Here is a 24,356-nt window from a genome sequence, read left to right on the forward strand (position 1 = left end):
TGACTTGTGTACAAGACACTGATGGGCAATTTTCCCACATTGTCAGGTACATGCTAATGTAGCTGTACTGGAAAAGATTGGCTATGGGCATGATACCTCTGGAGCACAAGTCTTCAGTACTATCGTCAGAATATTTTCAAGGCTCTAGGTTTGCAGTGTCCAGCTTTCAGCTGTTACTTGATGACACATGCATAGGATCAAATTGGTTGAAGACTGGCATCTGTGATGCTGGAGACCTCTGGCTGAAGCTGGATGCAAATATTTTCAGTCTTGTCTTTTGCACTGATGTGCTGGGCTCCCGCATTGTGGAGGATTGGGGACATTTGTGGAGCCTCTTCCTCCTGTGAGGTGTTTAATTGTCCACAACCATTCATGACTGGATGTGGCAGGACTGCAGAGCTTAGATCTGATCTATTGATTGTAAGGTCACTTAGCCCAGGGTATTGTATGTATGCCAAACAGTGGAGCAACAAACAGAAAATGCTGGAGAAACTCAGCAGGTCTGGCAGCATCTGTGGAGAGAGAAACAGAGTTAAATGTTTTGAATCCAATGTGACTCTTTCAGAACTCTGTCTCTACAAGGACTGCACGATGTTCAGTCTTCACAGGAGGGTCAGTCTTCCCTATACTGTCATGGACATGTGCATCTGTGACAGGCAGACTGGTGAGCAAGAGGTGATGTCTTTCCTCCTTGTGGATTCCCTCAGCATCTGTCACTAACCCAGTCTAGCAGCTATGTCCTTTATGGTTTGATCAGTCAGTTGAGGTGCTTGCTGCTGAGCCACTCTTGATGATGGACATTGAAGTGTCCTACCAAGAGCACATTCAGTGCCTTTGCCACACAGTGCTTTCCAGTTATGTTCAACATGGAGAAGTGCCAATTCACCACCTGAGGAGTGGGGGCTTGTAAGTGGTAGCCAGCAGCAGGTTTCTTTGCTCAGGTTTGATCTGATGCCATGACTTAATGGGGTCTGCAATCAATGTTGAGGACTCCCAGAACAATTCCCTCCTGACTGTAGACAGTGTGTTGCTATCTCTGGTGGGTCAGCACACAACCAGGGATGGTGATAGTGGCATCTGGGACATTGTACTTTGGACAGTACTCTAGTTGAGGTTGAACCAGTGTGTTATTAAAATTTCACCTGCTACTCGTCTGCCCATTTCACCAATCTGTTGTCTTAGAGTCTATCACTATCTTCACAGTTCACATACTTCCAAGTTTGTATTACGGAAGTTTTAAAATTGTGCCTTGCATATTGAAGGCATGTTATTATCAAGGTCAGATGTCACACGACACCAGGTTATAGTCCAACAGGTTTATTTAAAATCACAAGCTTTTGGAGCACTGATTCTTCATCAGGTAAAGTGGAGAAACGCATACAGACACAGAATTTATAGGCAGAGAGATCAAAAAAAATCATAAAAATGGTGTGAGTGGAGTGTCAATAGGCTGGAAAGTAAGTCTCTGCAGGTGATCAAAACTGTCAGACAGTGTGAGTAGAGTGTCAACAGCTGAATAGTAAGTGAAGGGGATGACCCATAATCTGATTAAATGAGGCAGAGAGATAATTACAAAAAATGAAAAATAAGATGGATGTTTCAGCGCTCTACACCAGCATCCCCCATGACGACAGCGTCGCCACAACAGCCTCAGTACTCAATACCACCAACTGCCAATTTCCATCCTACAACTCATCCGTTTCATCCTCAACCACAATGTCTTCACCTCCGACAACCAGTTCTTCATCCAGACACACGGAACAGCCACGGGGACCAAATTTACACCCTGATATGCCAACATTTTCATACACAACTTTGAGCAAAACTTCTTTGCTGCGCAGGACCTCTGACCAGCACTATATACCAGATATAATCGACATTTTCTTCCTTTGGATTCATGGCAAGGAATCACGAAAACAATTACACAGCGATATGAACAAGTTTCATCCTGCCAGACTTCCCATGGACTACTCTTCAGAATCAGTCTCATTCTTGGACACACACATCTCCATCAAAGACAGACACCTCAGTACCTCACTCTACCACAAGCCCACGGATAACCTCACAATGCTGCACTTCTCTAGCTTCTACCCTAAACATGTTAAAGAAGCCATCCCCTACGGGCAGGATCTGCTCAGACGAGGAGGAATGTGACGGACACCTAAAGATGCTGAAAGACAACTTCATAAGAACGGGATATGATGCTCAACTCATCGATTGCCAGTTCTGACATGCCACAGTGAAAAACTGCAACAACCTCCTCAGAAGACAGATACGGGACACGACCAGCAGGGTCCCTTTGTCATCCAATACTTCCCTAGAGTGGACAGTTCTTCACAGCCTTCATGTCACCAAAACACAAGCAACACAACTAAGGATGTCAGTCCTGTTTCAACTCAGGTGCAACTCAGCGGACTTGAAAAGATCCCATCTTCCCCAGAAATGGACCCAATGATCCAGGAATCTAAAGCCTTCCCTTCTGCACCAACAATTCAGCCAAATGTTCATCTGCTCTGCCTCTTCCTATACTCACTAGCATTTCATAGCAAGAACATGGGAATACAATAGAAAATAAAAGGTACAACTGTAAAGAGGATGCAGGAGTAGAGGAACCCAGATATACATGTGGCAAGTCACTAATGGAAGCAGGACAGCTCAAGAGCACAGTTAATAATGCATACTGTATCCTGGGTCTTATTAATAGGGGAATAGAGTGCAAGTGCAGGGAGTTCTGAAAAAGTCACTTTGGATTCAAAACGTTAATTCTGTTTCTCTCCACAGATGCTGCCAAACCTCCCGAGTTTCTCCAGCACTGTTTTTATTGCAGGAGCAGGGAGGTGCTGTTGAACTTGTATAAGACACCAGTTAGACCAGTTATTGTGTACAGTTCTGAATGGCACATTTTAGAGGACAGGAAGGCTTTGGAGAGAGTGCAGAACTGGTTTACAACAATGGTTCCAGGGAGGAGGAACTTTTGTTATGGAAGAAGATCAGACAATAGGGCTGTTTTCCCTTGAGAAGAGAGCATCGAGAGGAGATTTGATAGTGATGCTCGAGATCATGAGGAGTCTGGACAGAGTAACTATACAGAAACTGTTCCCACTTCTGAAACAGCATAGATTTAAGCTAACTGGCAGAAGAAGCAAAAGTGATACGAGGGGAAAAGTATTTTTATGCGGCGAGTGGCTAAGGTCTGGAATGTACTATCTGAAAGTGTGGTGAAGTCAAATTCAATTGTGACTTTCAAAAGGGACAGATTATTACCTGAATAGGTAGAACGTGCTGTGCTGCAAGGAGAATGAGCAACTGACCTAGTACCAGTGAGCTGATGTTGGCATGATGGGCCAAATAGCAGCCTTCCACTCTGCAACAATTCTATGACAATAACATGACGTGGAGGTGCTGGTGTTGAACGGAGATAGACAAGGTCAGAAGTCAGACGACACCAGATTATAGTCCAACAGGTTTATTTGAAATCACAAGCTTTTGGAGTGCTGGTTCTTGGTCAGGTGAAATGATGAAAACCATACAGACACAGAATTTATAGGCAGAGGGTTGGCGCTGGACCTAATTTTAAGGAATGAAGCCAGGCATGTGGTAGAAATGTCAGTTGGGGGAACATTTCAATCATACTCACCATAACTCAGCAAGATTAAAAGGCATTCATAGAAAAGGACAAAAATGGATCAGAAATAAAGGCTCTGAATTGGGGCAGTACGATTTTAAAATCAGAAGACAGGATCTGGCCAAACTGAACTGGGAACAGCTGATTGTAAGAAAATCCAAATCAGAGCAGGTTGAGTGCTTTAATAAAGGAAATAATGAAAGTGAAGGGTCAGCATATTCCTGTCAGGGTAAAGGGTAGGATCAACAGGCCCAGAGAACCCTGAATGTCAAAGAATCTACAGGATTGAATAAGGAAAAAACGGGAAGCTTATGATCGATACAGATGGCTCATGACACCAGAAACCCTGGAGGTTTGTAGAAAGTGCACAGTTGCTTCAAAATGAAAATCAGGAAAGCAAAAAAATGGGCATAAGAAAACACGGGCAGGTAAAATAAAAGAAAATCCAAAGACGTTTTGAAATCTATTACAGGCAAGTAGATAATCAGGGAAAGAATCAGGCTCATTAGGGACCAAAGTGGCAAATTCTGTGTGGAGCTGAAAGACACAGGCGAGGTTATTAATGAATACTTTGCATCTGTATTCACGATAGAGGAGGACAATGTAGGTATAGAAATCAGGGAGAGGAAGGTCTATGAAATACTTGAACAAACTACAATTGAGAGAGGGAGGAGGTATTAGTAGTTTTAGCAAGCTTAAAATTGGAAAAAATCCTGAGGCCCAGATGAGATGTATCCAGACAGTTACTGGATGCAGGGGAGGAGATTGCAGGGTCCCTGGCAGTAATTTTCATATCCTCTCTGGCCATTGAAGAAGTGCCAGAGGGCTGGAGGACAGCTAATGGAGTACCGTTATTCAAGAGGGGCAGTAGGGATAAATCAAGAAACTACAAGCCAGTGAATCTAGCATCAGTGGAAGGGAAACTATTGGAAAGAAATTCTGGGGATAAAAATTAACCTCCACTTGGAGAGGCAGGGATTAATCGAGGATAAGTCAGCATGACTTTGTCAGGGGAAATATTGTCTGACAGGTTTGATTTAGTTTTGAAGTGTGACTAGGTGTGTAGATGAGGATAGTTCAGTTGACGTAGTCTGCATGGACTTCAGTAAGGCTTTTGACAAGGTGTTGAGAAAGATTGGTCAAGAAGGTAAGAACATATGGGATCCAGAGCAATCTCTCAGATTGAATCCAAAAAGTCTTAGTGGCAGGAGACAGAGGGTAATGGTCAAAGGTTGTTTTTGTGACTGGGATCCTGAGCCTGGTGTTGTACCATAGGGTTCAGTGCTGGATCCCTTGCCGTTTGTTATATACATTAAATGATCTGGACACAAACAGAGTAGGTTTGAACAGCAATTTCATAGATAACACAAACAAACACTGGTGGGGTGGTAAATGGCAAGGAAGAAACTACATAGACTGTACAATAGCAGATGGAACTTAATCCTGAACAGCGGGAAGTGATGCATTTTGGTCGGGCTAGCAAGCAAGGGAGTACACAATGAATGGTAGAACCCGAGGAAGTACAGAGGATCGGAATAACCTTGGTGTTAATGTCCATAGGTCCTTGAAAGCAACAAGATAAGTAGAAAAGGTGGCATATGGGATACTTATCCTTTAGTCAAACCACTGAATACAAGAGCAGGGAGGTTATCATGGAGCTGTATAAGACATTGGTTAGGTCACAGTTGGAGTAGTGTGTGCAGTTCTGGTTGCCACACTATAGGAAAGTTGTGATTGCACGAGAGAGGTTGCAGAGGAGACTCATCAGGACGTTGCCTGGACTGGAATTATACAGCTATAAAAAGGGAGAGACTAGATAGGCTGAGGTTGTTTTCCTTAAAGCAGGAAGGGCTGAGTGGAGGCCTCACTGAGGTGTACAAAATTATGAGGGGCACAGATCTGGTGAACCATTTCCCTCAGTACAGGGGTCAATAACCAGCAGGTATAGCTTTAAGGCAAGGGGCTGTTTAGAGGGGATTTAAGGAAGAATTGTTTCAACCCAGAGGGTAGTGGGTATTTGGGACTCTCTGTCTCAGACAGTTGAAGAGGCAAGAACCATCACAACACTTAAGAGGTAGTTAGATGAACCCTTGAAATACCATAGCATACAAGGTTTTGGGCCAAGTGCTGGAAAATGGAATTAGAACAGATAGGTGCTTGATGACTGGCATGGACATGATGGGCTGAAGGGCCTCTTTCTTTGGTATAAAATCCTATGACTGCAAGATGAATTACTCCACATTTCTCTCCACTGCACTTTATTTGCCATTTGTCTGTCAATTCCACCAGCTTGTCTATATCATAGATGCTGTATGATGAGTCATACAGCACAGAAACAAACCCTTCGGTCCAACTAGTCCATGCCAAACATAATCCCAAATTAAACTAGTCCCACCTGCCTGCTCCTGGACCATATCCTTCCAAGCCTTTTCTATTCATGCACTTACTCAGATATCCTTTAAACGTTGTCATTGCACCCACATCCACCACTTCCTTAGGAAGTTCATTCCACACATGAACCATCCTGTGTGAAAAAAATTGCCCCTCGTGTCTGTTAAATCTTTCCCTTTTCACCTAGTCATGAAATCCTTTTAAAATTCTCCTCACAGTTCTTAAAGCTTCCACTTTTCATATAATCTACAAACTTTGAAATTGTGCCCTGTTCACTGATGTCTTGGCTACTGTCGGGAGCAAGGGTCCCAACAATAACCCTTGGGAAACTTTATTATAAACCTTCCTCTATTCTGTAAAACATTAATTACCACTACTGTTTCTTGTCACTCAGTCAATTTTGAATAGGTGTTGCTATTGTCTCTTTTATTCAGAGTTATAACTTTGCTCATAAGTCTGTAATGTGGCATTGTATCAAATACCTTTTGGAAGTCCATGTCCACCATATCAACAGGATTGCATTTGTTAACCTCCTATTACCTGGTCAAAAACCTCCAGCAAATTAGTTAAACGTGATTTTCGTTCAAAAATCTTTGCTGGCTTTCTTTCATTAACCTGCATTTGTTCATGGGACTTTTAATTTTGTCCAGAATTATTCTTCTAGAAGCTCTGCCACCACTGAAGTTAAATTGACTGACCTATAGTTGCTGGGCTTATCTTTTTTTGTTGGACAAGAGCGTGGCATTTCTAGTCCTCTGGCACCCGATTATATATAATCAGGAAAACACATGGTCCTAACATCAACTTCTGGGGAACTGCTGAAATCACAGATAAAGTAGAAGTCATATGCAGAGTGAGAATTTATTCAAACTTCCTTTGATCACCCTGTTGAAGCCATACCATTGGTGAACCATCCAACAAAGTGGCCTGAACACCAAGAGTATCTCGCTGGACAGATACTAATTTTTTCAGGTTGAAGCAGTACTGATAACAAGTATACCCCTACCAAATTCAACATTCAGCAGCATAGTCTAACAGAAGGATTGAGGTTTGAAGACACTGTTGGTGTTATATTCTCAGTTCAGTTGCAGCTGTGAAATGGGATCTATTGCTGTTGGAGATCCACATTCTATGACCATTATACATACCGGGAGGTCCTGTGCTTGGTCCACGTAGACAACCATGATAGCAGCAGAGGGTTCCTCACTGTTCTGCACAGCAATGGAGTTATTAACCATCAGTGCCTGAAGGTAACAAACAATTAATATTTTTCATAAATCACAATTTTGAGGGGATGCAGTCCTTCATTATCTTCTTGTTGCACATGTCACTGAGCACACACTCACCAAGTTACTGACTGTGGTGTAGATCATGTCATACAGGGGACAGGCACCAAATAATATAAGCCAGGTTCAACGTGGTCTCCTGGACTAGTATGTTTTTAACAGATCTTATTTGTCCCTAACTGATCTTGTTTTTGTTTTGCCTTTCCTATGAGATTCTGTGGACTTAATGGATAGGAAATGTCTTAAGCATGAACCACAAAGCATAACAACAGTGATGGGAAGGAATAGTTGGACCAGCTGGTCTTTACCTATTCCGTATTTTTAATATGTTCTGGCTGTGGAAGGGTAGTCTCTTCCCAAGCCCTCCACTAGTGCCAACTGTAAGCCGGATCTGTCAAATTCTGACCTCTTAAGGACTCGCCCTCTCATTTGCTCTTCTCCAATCTGCAGGAACTGTTAAGTGGAAGCTCAGGTTGTATTGCATTCTTTAATTGTATTGTCGCTATGGTGTATGTTTAGAAAAAACGGTATAAGCTGTACTTGTATCAGGACTCAGGTGACATGTAAAACCACGATGAGTGCTCTGATGATTTAGCTGGTAAAGGTAGTATCCAGCTCAGCTCTACAGATCAGAGGCCCCACCTTCAATCCTTGATCAGAGCGTAGTTAGCTAATCTCAGCATATGTAGTGGTCTGGGTGCTACATTTTCCATGCCTTCCACAACTAGGAAGTAGAAGATCCACTAGGGTTATTGATACTGATTGATATTCAGTGACCGCTGCGGGAAAGTGTGAGTGGAGGTCAAGTGAGGACAACACATGGTATTGATGTATCCTACAGTGGAACGGTGTGATGACATTCATGTGAAGAACTGACACTTGGGGCAAGGCATTAGAACCTTCAGGAAAGGAGGGGGTAAAATTATTTTTTTTAAAAACTCAGTTTCTCAAGACATCATTGAAGCTTATGAATAAATTACAGGGCTCATTCATTCTCACCATCCATAATTTTTACATACAGCATTGAATTAGGACATAAATCTGCTGTCATTTACAATCAATGTTCCAATTATAAATATGCAGTATTCAAAGTGATGTGCAAACAAAAGTTGATGTGAGAAAAAAACAACTTTTTTCACACAAGTTGTTAGGGTATGGAATGCATTGCCTGGAATGTGCTGAAAGCAGGTATAATGGAGAGGGCATTGGATTTTTTTTGGATAGTAATCGTGTGCAGGGATATACGAAAAAAAAGGTAGGAGATTGGCACGAGGTAATAGAGCTGGAATAGACAATACAGCCAGTGCAGGCACAATGGGCTGAATGACCGCCTTCTGTGCCATAATTCTGTGAAACCAATACTGTTTCATAGTAAGAGTTGTGAAGATGATATTAAAGTTAACTATCATCTCAAAGGCAAGGCAATGCCAATTTACATGATCATCTCAAGGGTGATGCTAGTAATGCTTTTAGTGAACAATTAAGAATTTCAAGGTTATTTTTTGAGCTAAAATTTCAATTAATAATTTGAACGTTAAGCTGACTATATGTTGAAAATCACGCATCATCTCAAAAAGAATGGTCAGTTACAGTGTGATTTCTAAAATGAGTGATTAGCATCTCAAATGTAAGCTTCAATCTTTAGAATTACCTGCTCCAGTTTTGCTGGGTCTGAGTACAGGGATAGCCACTCCAGTTTCAGACGAACTTTCCCTCTCTCAACATCTTTGAGAGTGAACCACTGCATAAAAGAGAATAGAGAGAATATTAGGGTCAGGCATAGAGCAAACATCACAAGACAGGCCAAAGTGAAGTACTGCCAAATAGAAACAACAAAAATAGTTCATGCATATCAGGTTTAAGTGTAACCACATCAAAATAAAAGGAACTTTATTAAGAATTTCCTCAGAGCTGCTCCCAATCTGATACCATCACATGTTGGAAGTCTTAAATAAGTAAAAACCATTTGTATTAATATAATATCATTATATTAATTAAGTAAAACCTCCCAAGGCACTTCACAGAAGTGTTAAACCAAATCACATAAGGTGACCAAAGCCTTGATCAAAGAGCTGGGTTTTTTTTAAGGGGAGGGGTGTCTTAAAGGAGAAAAGAGAGGTAGAGAAGTTTGGCAAGAGCTTGAGACTTTGTCAGCAGCAGGCCTAACCAGCAAGAGTGGAGCTATAGAAATTGGAAAAACAAAAGCGTGACAGACACTGGATGCCTGGAAATGTATCGCTATTATTAACTTTTTCAGAAGTTCTCAGTCGAAGTATTCTTCTCATGGCTGAAAAAACATTAGTGAGGCAGAATAAGAGGGCTCTTAACAGAGAAACACACCATTTGCCTAAACTGGTCTATACTGGTGTTTATGCTGCACAGAAGCTTTCTTCTACTCCATCAACACATGTTTCTAAATTAAAAGCAATTTCCAAGCACAAGCATTCATCTAAGGACAAGTCCACATTATTTGCAGTAAATTGCAAACAAAGAGTAGGAGTAGGCCATTAAGCCCCTCAAGCCTGCTCCATCATTCAATATGATTAGGGGGTTGTTGATTTGTTTGCTGAGCTGGTAGGTTGGTTTACAGACGTTTCATCACCATGCTAGGTAACGTCATCAATGCACCTCCAATGAAGCGTTGTTGGTCTGTCCTGTTTGTTATTTAGGTGGGTCCTCATTTCAGTTCTTCTCAAAACCTTCAATACGATTGTGACTGTAACCTCAAATCTGCATTCCCACCTATCCAGATAACTTTCATCCCCTTGTTTAATAAGAATCTACTTCTGCCTTAAAAATATTGAAGGACTCAGCTTCCACCACCTTGGCACTTAGCAAAAAGAAATTGCCTAATCTGTTTAAATGGGTGACCCCTAATTTTTAAACCCCCAGTTCTAGAGTCTCCCATAAGAGGAATCATTCCCTCTGTATTTAATTTATTAAGATCCCTCAGGATCAATCAAGCTTTCTTTTACTCTTTTAAACTCCAGTGGATACAAGTTTAACCTTTCTCATAAGACAACTCTCCCATTCCAGGGGTCAGTCTGGTAAACCTTCTCTGAAATGCCTCCAAAGCATTTACATCTTTCCTGAAATGTGGTGACTAATACTATGCACAGTGCTATAGATGTAGTCTCACCATTGCCTTGTATAACTGAAGCATCACCTCCCTATTTTTGTATTCAATTCCCTTCACGATAACATTGCTATCTTTCCTAATTACTTTTTGTACCTACATACTGACCTTTTGCAATCAATGCATTAGGACATCCAGATCCCTCTGCAATTTCTTATCATTTAGATAATATGTTGCCTTTTATTTTTCCTGCCAAAAATGAACAATTTCATTTTTCCCACATTATACTCCCTTTGCCACATCTTTGTGGGTCTAGGCCCGAAACGTCAGCCTTTCTGCTCCTATGATGCTGCTTGGCCTGCTGTGTTCATCCAGCTCTGCACCTTGTTGTCTCGGATTCTCCAGCATCTGCAGTTCCTACTATCTCTCTCTCACCTAATCTCAGAGTAGCTTTTATGCTTTCCTCACAGCTTAGTTTGCTACCTAGCTTTGTGCCATCAGCAAAATTAGTCAATTATACATTCCGACCCTACAAACAAGTCAATTATATAAATCGTAAACAGTTGAAGTTCCAGCATCGATCCCTGTGACACACAACTTGTTAGATCTTGTCAATCTGAAAAAGACCCATTTATGCTCAATCTCCGCTCCCTGTTAACTAACCAATCTATTAACCATGCCAATATGCTAGCCCTTACACCATAAACTTTTATTTTCCATAACTAATCTCCGCAATACTTTATCAAATACCTCTGGAAATAATCTTTATCTAACTGCCCTATACCTGATATGCAAGCGTATAACACTGGATACTGGAAACCGGAATTGAGGAAACCATTCCATTCCATTTAGAGGATGGCTGGTAATGTACACACATCAGAAATAGCTAATGATTTTGGAATGTAAAAGATGACTCATCTCCACAACCAAGATTTCCACACTATTTTTATTTAAAAGTTGCTTGCTAGCTCAAAATGCAATTACTGGTGTGTGACATAAACATGCCATAAATGATGCATTCCAGATCACCTCTTCGCCTCCCTCCTCAAACAGCAGATGACTAGAAATGACAGAATGACATTATCTCATGAATGTTTAATGCATTCAGGTCAGATTTCTTGTTTTAATGGAGATGTTAATCTATTTATTCTAAATTAGTTAAGGCCACTTCTAAAATGGTAGAATTTTGTCATACATTCAAATGATAACATCACCAAAAATAACTTGCACTCTTTAGTTTTGTCTGAATTTTTCATGAAGACAGTGCCCCTTTACTTTTACTCCCCCGTTGGCCAGCAGTGATGTCAGCATCATTGCAATTCCCTACCTCTTCCACTATTTGATTTTTCATCACTTCTCCAAGGTCCAGCTGCATTCTGAAAGCAAAAGAAATACTCAGATCATCATCTCACACCCATTCCAAGCACATAGGTGTTAGAACAAGAAACAATCAAGATCATTCTAAAACATTCACAAAAAACAATAATAAAACAAAAAAACGGGAGATAGAAGGAGTCAACCGTAAAGTGTAATGATAAATGTTGGGAAATTGGTCTGTAAAAGTACTAAGGGAGAGGGTACTATTTTCAACAGGTTTCCTGTCGAGTCACTGTAATGGAAAACCTGTTTATGTTATTATTGCTAGAATATTCATCTGTTAACAATATTTTACCAAATTTAATTCAATTTAGTTTAAAAGTAGCAGTGTTTAGTGTCCAAATCAAATTGTTTCTTTTTAAGAGGGCTCAATACAACTCTAATATACCATACCCTGATATTATTCATGGAACTACTTTTCCCAATATAGACCTAGTACAGTGGCAACCCTTGTTGAGTTTGCTCCTGATATATTGAGTATTGCAACAACATTTTTAGTTACAGTAACACCGGACACAAAGTGCCACAGGTATCTCCACTTTGTGATACTTTATCAATTTCCCCTGTAAATTTTATTTTAAATTTACTATTAGCACTTCTTCCATGGCACAGATGATACATTGTTTTAAAGACATGAATTGCACAACCCAATGCACAACAGGTTACATTTCTGTTTAGTCTGACATTGCTCGGATGATCTGCAAGAGTGGCTTGATCGCCAAGCATAGATTATCCCCAGTTTTCATTACAGTCGTTTCATGGTCATGAAGCAGACTTCTTGTTTATGATTGGTGTGCTAGATTGCAAGAATAGTAAACAGCTTGAGGATGGTAATGTATAACTGGGGAGGCAAGTAATGAGGAATGTGACAGGTGGTATTTGGAGACAAGGTATCAATGTAAAGCCAAATGAACACACACACGTTCACATTGTTCTAGATGTAGAACCATAAATACTGACACACACATAATGCCCTCACCTGCCCAGGAAATCGTCCTGATCTGGGTCTTTATCAAACATCTCAATTTCCAACAGTTGACCAGGAACTTCATGGACAATCACCTGTGAAGCGTAGAAACTCAAGGGTCAGAAAAGGGAACTCACAGGATATACTACTATTCAAAACTATCCTCTTCAATAATTCAAACTTAGAAATTTAGTTTCATCATCTCTCCGAAGTGGTGTTTCATTCTCTCAAAAGGTCTTTTTGTTTCAGAATTGTAGTCCAGTTCACCAATACTCTAATTCAGCTTTACAAATAACTTTAAAAATATAAAATTTTGGCTATTTAAAACAGCTTAAACATCAGTGGGTGATTGTCCCCACTTTGTGATCATAACACTCCACTAAAATTAGCAAATGGAAAAAAAAATGATTTTAATCCCAAAGTAGAACATAATTCTACCATATTGTTGTCTGGCACTAAACATCAGAAATGTGCTCACCGAGGTTAAATTTGACAACAGTAACAAAAGGATGTGCAGGTTTTGTTAACTTCCTAGATGTTTGTGGCTCTTGCTGAGTTAAAAACAGATACAGCAGGTGAGAAAGAAATATTATGAGGGGATCCTGTGCACATATTATGAAAACTACTTTGCTGATCAGCAACGTCTTTGGAGCATCCATATGCACATTGCTCACACTCCACCCTCTGTGGAGGGCATATAGCATGTGTAGTGGGCGGGGGGGGGTGCTGCAGTGTTATTTGGTGATGCATACAAGGGAGATTCAAAACATGTTTCACATCACCACTCACCTAAATGTTAGCAATGAAAAAAGGTTGAATTGTTGTATAACCTTTTGAGTGAGTAAATAGGGAAATAGATGTTTATTGTTTAGTCACTAATAAGCATGACTGATGGAAAAGCGTTTCAGCAGCATTAGAGATAATGCGATGAATTTTAATGTCATACAGATGGTCCCAGTACATTGCAGAAGCAGTTCTGGACTATGCTGAAATGCTGACACTGAAGAATATGGGGCTGGCTCAGATGCTGAGAAAGGATGGACAATCAGCCCTGCTGTTTCCTCCCATTCTGTTAGTGATGAAGAACACACAGGTCACCAAACACCTCTCAAGTACCATGTATGGTCTATGGCCCAGAGAGGCAGGGAAGAGGATGGACAGACTTGAAATTTCAAGGGAGGGCCATTTTAACCTAAATAAATAAGTAGACAAGTGAACATTGAAACATTTAAAAAAAAAATTCATGTGATGTTGGCATTAATGGCTTGGCCAGTATTTATTTCCTTCACTAGTTGCCCTTAAGGTGGAGGTACACCTTCAGTAGAAATGCTGCAGTCCACTTGGTGTAGGTAGACCCACAATGCCGTTAGGAAGGGAGCTCCAAGATTTTGATCCAGCAGTGAAGGAACTGGAATATATTTTCAATACAGGATGGTGAGGGGCTTTGAGGTGGTGGTGGTGTTCCCTTGTATCCTCTGCCCCTGATCGTCTGGATGTGTTCAGGGGCTTGTAATGTGCTCTGTAAGAAGCCTTGGTGAATTTCTGCAGTGCATCTTGAGCATCAGTAGTGAAGGGAGAGGATGGTGGAGATGGGGCATGAGGTTCCAATAATGTGGGCTGCTTTTTTCTCAATTGACAGACAACAAGATGTAGAGCTGGATGAACACAGCAGGCCAAGCAGCATCAGAGGAGCAAGCTTGTGTGGTGTTCGAGTTGCATTCACCCAGACAAGGGTGTATTCCATCGCACTCCTGATTTGCGCCTTATAGATAAGATAGGCTTTGGGGAGACAGGAGGTCAGTTACTCACCACAGGGCTCCTTGCCTCTGACCTTCTTTTCCAGCCATAGAATTTATACGGCCATTCCAGTTCAGTTTCTCGTCAATAGTAACTCCCAGGATATTGATAGTGGGAGATTTACTGTTGGTAACACCATTGAATGTCAAGGGACAATGGTTAGATTCTCTTGTTGGAGATGGTCAGTTCTGCCTCAAGTGCCAGGCAATGTTATTTGTCAATTATCACCCCATGCCCTAAAATTGTTCAGGTCTTGCCGCATATGGGCATAAACTGCTTCGGTATCAGAGGAGTCACGATGCTCTAAAACATTGTGCAATCATCAGCAAACATCCCCACTGTCATCCACATTTTCTGATGTAGAGGAGGTCATTGATTAAGGAGATGAAGCTGATTGGGCCTAGGACACTACCTTGACGAACTCCTGCAGAGATGTCCGAGGGTTGAGATGATTAAGCTTCAACAACCACAATTATCCTGCTTTGTGCTAAGTGTGACTCCAACTAGCAGAGAGTGTTCCCTCAATCCTCATTGACTAATTTTTGCTAGGCTTCTTGATGCCATAATCAGTCAAATGCTGGGGTCTTGATGTAAAGGGCAGTAAATCTCACCTCTGGAATTCAGCTCTTTGGTCCATATTTGAACCAAAGCTGTAATGAGGTCAAAAGCTGAATGACCCTGACAGAGCCCAAACTGGACATCACGGAGCAGGTTATCTCTCTGCAAATGCTGCTTGATTTCACTGTTGATGACCGCTTTCAATACTTTACTGAGAGTGTAGACTGATGGGGTGGTAATTGGCTGGGTTGGATTTGTCCTGCTTTTTGTGGACAAGGCATACCTGGTCAATTTTCCACATTTTCAGGTAGAAACCAGTGTTGTAACTGTACTGGAACAGCTTTGTTAGGGGAGCGGCAAGTTCGAGAGCATAGGTCTTCAGTGCTGTTGCCGGAATGTTGTCAGGACCCATAGCCTTTGCAGTATCCAGTGACTCCAACCATTTCTTGATATCCCATGGAGTGAATCGAATTGGCTGAAGACTGGTGTCTGTGATGACGGGGATCTCTGGAGGAGGCCGAGCTGGATCATTCACTCAGCACTTCTGGCTGAAGATTGTTGCGAATGCTTCAGCCTTATCTTTTGCACTGATGTTCTGTGCTCCCCCATTGTTGAGGATGGAGATGTTTGTTGAGCCTCCTCCTCCAGTGAAATGTTTATTTGCGTACCACCATTCACAACTGATTTGGCAGGACTGTAGAACTTAGATCTGATCCATTGGTTGTGGAATACTTATCTCTCTCTATAGAATGCTCCTTCCAATGTATGGCATACAAGTAGTCCTGATGGGTAGCTTCACCAAGTTGACACCTCATTTTCAGGTATGCCTAGTGATGCTCCTGGTATGCCCTCTTGTACTCTCCATTGAGCCAAGGTTGATCCCCTGGCTAAAATAAAAGAATTGCAGATGCTGGAAATCTGTAATAAAAACAGAAATTGCTGGAGAAACTCAAGGAAGTCTGGCAGTAACTGTGGAGATGAAGCAGAGTCATTTGGGTCTGGTGACCCTTCTGAAGAAGGATCACTGGATCTGAAACATTAACTTTGTTTTTTCTCGATAGGTGCTGCCAGACCTGCTGAGTTTCTCCAGCAATTTCTGTTTTTGATCCCCTCCCTTAATGGGAGCAGTAGAGTGAGGGATATGCCCAATGAAAAGTTTACAGATTGTGCTAGAGTATGATTCTGCAGCTGATGTTGTCCCACAGCACCTCATGGATGTCTTCTTTAGTTGCTAAATCTATTCAAAGTCTGCCCTATTTAGCACAGTGATAGTGCCACACAACATAATGGAAGGTGTCCTCAATGTGAAAACCGAACTTCATTTCCACAAGGACTATGCAGTGGTCACTCCTACCAATATTGTCACAAATGTACACATGTCTGCTAAGAAAATTAAAGAGATATAGGTCAAGTAGATTTTTCCCTTCTGTTGGTTTCTTCACTGCCTGCTGCAGACCCGGTCTAGTAGTTAGGCCCTTTCAAACTCGGCCAGCTCAGGCAGTAGTGCCGCTGCCGTGCCACACTTGATGGCGGACATTGAAATCCCCTACCCAGAGTACATTCTGTGCCCTTGCCACCCTCAGTGCTTATTGCAAGTATTATGCAACGTGAAGGAGTACAGAGTCATCGATCAAGGGAGGATGGTATCTGGTAATCAGCAGGAGGTTTCCTACCCACATCAGAACCAATACCATGAGGCTTAATGGTATCAGAGTCAATGCTGTAAACTCCAAGAACAACTCCTTCCTTACTGTATACCACCATGCCATTACCTCCGCTGGGTCCATCCAGAGTTGGTGATGGTAGTGCCTGTACATAGTCATACTCATTGAATCATACCTTACAATGTCAGGCTGTCACTTTACTAGTCTGTGGGACAGTTCTCCCAAAAGTGGCACAAGCCCCCAGATGTTGGTTAGGAGGGCTCTGCAAGATTGACAAGGCCGAGTTTGCTGTTGTGGATTCCAGTAACTAGAGTGATGGAAGGTGTGGAGAGAAGAGGAGGTAGATTTTCCTCTAATGCCATTCTAGAACCTCCCTGAAAAATATCGTTATAACGTGCAGCGTGAAAATGCCATAATTCCCGAACATTCACAAGTCCTGCTTCAAATTTTAGACTTGTACAGCCAGTATACCACAAAACTGTTTTCCTGGGAATTGTAGAAGTTACATTTTAACCAGCAGGGGATGCCAGGACCTCTAAAGGTTCAAATGACTATGAGACATGCAAATATATTCACCCACCTCATACATTTCATTCCACTTGGGATTCACAGTTTCACTGATGGTCTTGCTCATGAATGCCTGTGTGCCCACTCGTACAATTGCATATGGATCAGACTTTCCTTTGATGAATCCCTTAACATAGGTGTCCTTCGATTCCAGGCTTGCTGCTTCAATTAGATAAATCCGTACTATTCCCTAAGGATAAACAGATGACTTTCAAATTTCCTTTCTGAAGGACTGGATTATTTCACATGGAATAATGAAATGCTGTGGAGTGCGGAAGTAGAGATTAACTGAGAGTTGACAGCTTAGTACAAGCTGCAATCTCAGGGCAGCATGAGTTATTTATTTGCTGTCAGCAATAACACAGGACTTCACCAAATAACATGGCAGCAGCACTGGTTTTCACCCTTTCCAGTACTGTTATCACCAGTGTAGAGTATACCTCACAGAGAAGTTATTGCCACTCCAGTTTCCTGGTCCTTGTGGCATTGAAAATGTACAATCTGGAGGAGCATCAATTCAAAAGTAGATTGTGGGGTAGGGGCCATTTTTATCACCATGTAGGCAGTTAGTTGGCAGACTTTGTGTCCCATTGAAATCAACGAACAAAAAGAAAAAAAAAATCAACTCACATTGTGCCCCATCTGGTTAGTCCTCAAGTGGTGAAGTTAAAAATGAAACTCTCCCTCCCCTTGTCTATTCACACAAACAAATCAAACCATAACTATAATGCTATAATTGGCTGGGGTAGGAATTTTGCTGCTTGCACATCACCAAAACAGGACCATCTTGGAGCAATTCCACCAAAGGTGTTATGATCCCAATGAAAAGAATACCAGACAAACTAGATCTTTGTTAGGATCTGGCTTGATAGACAATAAGAATACAATGTGTGGAAGAACAAGGTTCAGAAAAATAAGCAGCAGGAGTTCAGAGTTGAATTGAATTGAAATGCCCAAAAATCTTAAGCATACAAACATGAACAAAAATATAAAACAATAATGACTAAACAGATATACTGGACAGGTAGGATAATGATCTTAAACCATACACACTATACATTAGGAGGCACAGTGGTTAGTACTCCCACTCTTACCTGCACTGAACAAATAATGGCTTCCATTTACCCTGAGCTACCTTCTATGGTAGAAAGCCACCATACCCTGGGATTTTTCCCGTGGCCTAACTATCTGGAGTCTGTCAACAACAAAACTTGTGCTGCCTGGAGCTATTAATTCTGCTTCAGCATTTGTCTAGCTCCAAACTGCAAGCAAACATCTCTCCCAGCAAATAGGTAGATACATTAAAAACAAGAGAACATTCTTAACTTCCATCTATCTCCATAGTGACACAGTCTGCTCTGTTATCTTTAAAATGACTTCTCAGATTTACTGATTAGTTTTAAACTAATTCAGCTCCAACTCCAAAATAAAGACATTGAATTGCAGATGCTGGAAATCTGAAACAAAAAGAGTGCTGGAGAAGCAGGGCAGGTCTGGCAGCATCTGTACTAAGAAACAGAGTTAATGTTTGGAGTGCAGCGATCTATTGTCAGAACTGAAGATAGCTGGGGAAAAGTGGAATTTATGCTGATGACAGGGTGGGGGTGTGGAATTGGATACAGTTCTGGTCGCCATGCTATAGGAAGGATATTATTAAATTGGGAAGGGTGCAGAAGAGATTTACAAGGATGTTACTGAGACTGGAAGGTTTGAGTTATCTGGATAGGCTGGGACTTTTTTCCCTGGACCGTAGGAGGTTGAGGGGTCACCTTATTAGAGATTTATAAAATCATGAGGGACATAGAAAAGGTGAATAGCAAAGTTCTTTTCTGTACGGCGAGGGTGTTCAAAACTAGGACATATTTAAAAGGGAACTGAGGGGCAACTTTTTCCACACAGAGGGTGGTGCGTAAGTGGAATGAATTGCCAGAGGAAGTGGTAGATGCTGGTACAGTTACAACATTTAAAAGACATTTGGACCGGTACATAAATAGGGAAGGTTTAGAGGGATATGGGCCAGCTGCAGGCAAATGGGAGTAGTTTAGTTTGGGAAACCTGGTTGGCATGGACGAGTTAGACTGAAGGGTCTGTTTCTGTGCTGTATGACTCTGAATAGGCAAATAAAGAGATTGCTGAGGAGCCGAGAGAGATAATAACTAGGTGGGGTGCTATCGAGAAGTTTAAGTGGTTGAAAATGGGTTGCCTGTGCTGGGAGCAGCCTATACAGGACAGGATTAGGTGGGTGGGAGAGGGTGATCACATTCTGAAATTGTTAAACTCAATGTTGAGTCCTGAATGCTGTATGGTAGAAGATGAGATGCTGTTCCTCTAGCTTGCGTTGGGCCTCAGTGGAGCACTGCAGCAGGCCTGAGACAGAGATGTTGGCCAGGGATCAGGGTGGTGTTTTAAAGTGGCAGAAAACTGGAAACACAGGATCATTTTTACAAAGAGTTGTGGCTCTTCTGCAAAACAATCACCCAGTCTTCATTTCATCTCCCAATGTAGAGGAGACCACATTGTGAGCAGTGAATACAGTAGACTAGATTGGAAGCAGCTAAATCGTTCCTTCCCCAGTAAGTTGTGTCAGGGCCTTAGATACTGTAGGAGTGAGGTGGTAAATATGCAAGTATTACACTTTCTGCAATTGCATTGGAAGTGCTGTGGGGGTGTGGAGAGGTGTTGGGAGCAGAGGAGGGGTGGACCACAGTGTCCTGGAGAGAACAGTACCTGTGGAAGGCTGACAAAGGAGGAAAGGGTATTGTGTGTCTGGTCTTGGCATCCTACTGGAGGGGAAAGAAACAGCAGCTTATGATCGTTTGGTTGCAGAGGCTGGTGGGGTGGTAGGTGAGGACTGGGGTACTCTAGCATTGTTGTGAGAGGGAAAGGAAGGGTGAGAGCAGAAGTGCGGGAAATAGGTCAGACATAGCTGAGAGCCAACAGGAGGTAGCAGGGAATCCTCGGTGGAGGTAAAAGGTGGACCATTCTGAGGCCCATCTGCGGGACGTGGCATCATCAGAAAAGGTACGATGGAGATGGAGAAACTGGGAGAAAGGCATAGAGCCCAAACAGGAAGGAGGGTGTGAAGCTGTATACTTCAGGTAACTGTGGGAGTTAGTGGGTTTGTAATAGATATCAGTGGCCAGCCTATCCCCATAAATGGAAACAGAGATGTCGAGGAAGGGAGGAGTCAGATGGACCAGGTGAAGGTGAGAGCAGGGTGAAAATTGGAAGTAAAATTAATCAAGCTTTTCAATTCCCAGTAAGAGAGGGAAGCAGCACCAATGATGTTCGAGTCCTGCTTGGGCCCATTTCTACAACTCTTTCTTCAGTACGCACTCTCTCTCCCCACCACCAGCATAAATTCCACTTTTCCCCAGCTCTGACAGAGGGTCACTGGACTCAAAACAACTACTTTCTCTCTACAGATGCCACCAGCCCTGTCTCCAGCAGTCTGGTTTTGTTAGCTCCAACTCTCTGGACTGCCATTACTGCAAACTTTGCCAATACCAAGTCTCCAGATAAGCAAGCCCAAGCTGGAATTCTCAGAGTTCCATCTTGTCTAATACAGTTCTATCAAACAAACATGTACTGTTCTGAACAGCCTTTTGTTTAGGTGTTCTAATCAATCATTTGCAATCACTAAAGCCCAACATTAAACCTTATCTTCCTAGCTGTTATCCTCTTAAAGAAACAGGATTCCAAACATTTAAGTGTGCTTTTAAAAACATTTAAGTCTTCCATTGCTTCAATTGTATTTACCCCATACTCTATCGTTAAAATTTAATTCCTTAAACTAAAAATGGTATATTAAAACCCATGAACCATTGTTAATAGATTCAAACTAAGCAACAGACTTCTTCTGAGTACACTGTTTACTGACCATAAAAGGTCAACAGTTCTCTCTCCCAGTCTCAACTTTTACCCTGTTCTTAACAAAACAAAAAAAAAAAAAACACTTGTTCAGAGATGTTATTGTGCACCTCTGGAGCATTTGGGACTTAAAACCGGGTCTCCTGGCTCCAAGGAAGGGACAATACCACTGCAGCACAACAGCCCCTTTATGTATCCAGGCGTCAAATAATCAATTAACAGCCAGCATCTGTTTCCGTTCTAACCTTAATCACTTGTTATATTAAGACCACAAACTAAGTATCTGCAACACAAGAAACAATTTTATTGGCAACAATTTGGTGAAAAACATACACAGCGTGATACATACCCGAGGCAGGGGAGAACGAAGCTCAGCCACATGAAGTTCTCCAACTAGAGGGCAGGTGATTCGGTTTGGCAAAACCAGGAAAGAAGCAATGGTGTCCATAAGTACTGTGTCAGACTTTGAGCTGTCCAAGGAGAAATGAGAGAGGGGGCGAAGGGGTGAGAAGAGAGAGAAAAAGTATGTAAAATGGACATAAACTTAAAAAAGGCACAAGGCTATCGAAAGGTCAGGACTATGAAAAGCAAATACTTTTACTGAAATGTTTCAGGTATACTCAAATAAAACAAAGAACTGCGGATGCTGGAAAGCTGAAAACAAAAAAAACAGAAAATTTCTGAAGAAATTCAGCAGATCAGGAAACAGTTAACGTTTTGAGTCCAGTGTGACTTCTTCAGAATTGTGGACTTGAAATGTTAAGTGTTTCTCTCCACAGATGCTGCCATAGTTGCCGAGTTTCTCCAGCAACTTCCATTTTTGTTTCATGTATACTCTCTGGTACTTTTAGATGTTTGCAGTGTTTCTAAATATGCTGCTTTCAAAACAGTCTTATTTACAGGATTCCCTGTAGGGTCCTGTGCTCGTTGTCTTTTAAACAAATATTAAATTCTGAACAAATCATGTAATTCTCAAAATCCTGCATATTTGTGAAATTATTACTTACATCTTCTAATGTGCTTTAGTTTTGTTTGAATATGTGGTGTAACATTTGTGGGGAAAAAAGGTTTTTTAAAAAAAAAAATCCACAACTCCAGAATGTAAGTTGTGTGGGTCTTAGAATTATCTTTCAAATGCCTCGGTTTAGTTTTGATCACAAAAAGACTAATTCTGTTTTGCCCCTATGAATGATCAATACCTCAGTCCCGGAATATCCAACAGGTTGGTAAGTCCTGTCCAGTTTATGTCAAGTACCTGAAAGGACATAAAAAGTCTAAATCACTTTCAGAATTTCAAGCTAACTCAATTTCATGTTCATCAGATTCATCAAATCAATACAGACCCTTTTCGGTATCAGATCGAAGACTTTAAAACTCAGGGCAGAACCTTATACAGACCTGAGGAAGGGGGCTATGACAGGATTTGTGGCAGAATCCAGTGAGAAGTCTGGCGAGGCCTATTTCGATGTCAGGAGCAACCCGCTGCATCTTTTAGGAATTTGTCAAGCAGCAAGGAGAGTTTTCCGCTGGGCAGCAGAGAGTTGCTACTTAAGGATGATTATATCTTGTTAAACGTTTCATCAATGCTACAACTCACCTCATCAAGATTCAGCTCCCTGTCTTCCGAAACTCGCTAAACAAGGAGATGTCGAGAACACTCAACATAGAAATCAGAGCAGGTACCTGATGGATTCAGCTCACTGCCTGCTCCAAACAATCTCCATGTTGAACACTGGGCACCAACATCTCCAGACACGCTCCAGGGGCACCAGCTACAGATACCCCACATGCATGGCCATTGGCATCCAACATGTGCCAGCCTCTAAGAACCCTCATGGCACATCTCCACTTACAGGACATTTCTGCTCTTCAATGCTGCACTCAGGTTGCACTGGGAACTCTCACTGTAATGCAGCAGCAAGGACACTGTGCGCTCAGGGACACACACCCAGCTCATGGAATGCACCAGGCTGTACCTCCAGCCTGTTCATTAGCTGTCACAGCGCTCACTCACCGAGTCAACCTGGATGCCTACAGCATCCCTGCCTTTATCATGCTTTGCCCTCCTCAGCCAGAGATACCAGGCTCACAATACTGCAATATAGCCATGCCATTTAGCACAAACAAACACAAAGCCAGGAAACATTTCATGGTTGTCAGATTCTTCAATCAAATCCAGGGGGCCCCAGCACAGTAAGCCAAGGGCAGCCTCCGCTATCAGTCTAGGGATTTGGACACAGTCAGCAACTTGGGACAGTCAGAGCCAGAATGCTCTCCACATAAAGGGTGAGGAGCTAAATATCAGGCAGCCCACCACCTAGCTTAATTCTTTCAGTCCTATTGTGGCCTGTTTTCCTCCTGGAGTGAGAGAGGGGCAGGTATCACAGGAGATGAAAGTGGGTAACATAGCTATTACTGTTGGGACTGGTGGGAAGGCGTCCTCAGTGAGTGAGTGGGCAGCACAGAGGGTATGTACAATTAGTGATGTTGGGATTCGGGCTGGTGAGAGCAACTGAGAGAAGATATTGCAGGCAATAGTGAGAGTGATAGAGTATGAGCCTTGCTGGGATGTGGGTATAGAAGCAGAGAGAGACCGCGCGAATTTGAGGTATCAAAGAAAAGGTGGTGGCACTTACACTAGCAGAGAAGGTCACTAACTTTCTTCCTACAATGCTGGGCATTTCTCCAGACGCTGAGACTGCACTGACCTGCGTGGTAACCTCGGACCCAGGTGGCATGGCATGGCATGGCATGGCTTGGCTTGGTGTCATGGCCTCCACTGCTGGTCCTGGTGCAGGTCATTGGTGGTGGTGGGTGTGGTAGTGTTTGAAGACAGACAGAGATTGTGAGATCACATTTCCCTTGTCAGGAAATGTCAGAAACCATGCATGGCAGTTCCAGGCTGACAAACTAGAGGGATGCCAATGGAACAGGGTAGGTAGTTAATGAGGCAAGTAAATTCACTCAGCCTCATAGCAAAACACCTCCGAAAAACAATCAATGCAACTGGCACTTAGCAAAAATAAAACATTCAGCCCTGTGACAATGCTGTCACTTCAAAAGGTTATTTTGTCCTTTTTTTTTTTTACAAAAAGAGACGTTATAAGGTAGAGGTTCCAAACTGGCTACTGAATTCAGAAGAAACATCTTCAGCAAAGAGCGGTGAGAACATGGAATT

At 42.1% G+C, this 24,356-nt stretch overlaps 1 protein-coding gene across 3 annotated transcripts in view; it reads right to left on the reverse strand.

Annotated features, from left to right (window-relative positions):
• esyt1a (extended synaptotagmin-like protein 1a) overlaps positions 1 to 24,356 on the reverse strand; it is a 129,581-nt gene that overhangs the window by 30,323 nt on the left and 74,902 nt on the right. For all 3 annotated transcript variants that reach the window (XM_048618902.1, XM_048618903.1, XM_048618904.1), the window contains 7 exons: positions 22,378 to 22,433; positions 21,528 to 21,648; positions 17,322 to 17,498; positions 12,735 to 12,817; positions 11,706 to 11,754; positions 8,954 to 9,043; positions 7,165 to 7,260 (listed from right to left, as the gene is read on the reverse strand). In XM_048618902.1, the coding sequence (XP_048474859.1) occupies positions 7,165 to 7,260; positions 8,954 to 9,043; positions 11,706 to 11,754; positions 12,735 to 12,817; positions 17,322 to 17,498; positions 21,528 to 21,648; positions 22,378 to 22,433 (672 nt within the window). The remainder of the gene's footprint in view (positions 1 to 7,164; positions 7,261 to 8,953; positions 9,044 to 11,705; positions 11,755 to 12,734; positions 12,818 to 17,321; positions 17,499 to 21,527; positions 21,649 to 22,377; positions 22,434 to 24,356) is intronic.

Source organism: Rhincodon typus, chromosome 41, assembly GCF_021869965.1.
Source record: "Rhincodon typus isolate 14 chromosome 41, sRhiTyp1.1, whole genome shotgun sequence".
In the NCBI taxonomy this organism is placed as follows: Eukaryota; Metazoa; Chordata; class Chondrichthyes; order Orectolobiformes; family Rhincodontidae; genus Rhincodon; species Rhincodon typus.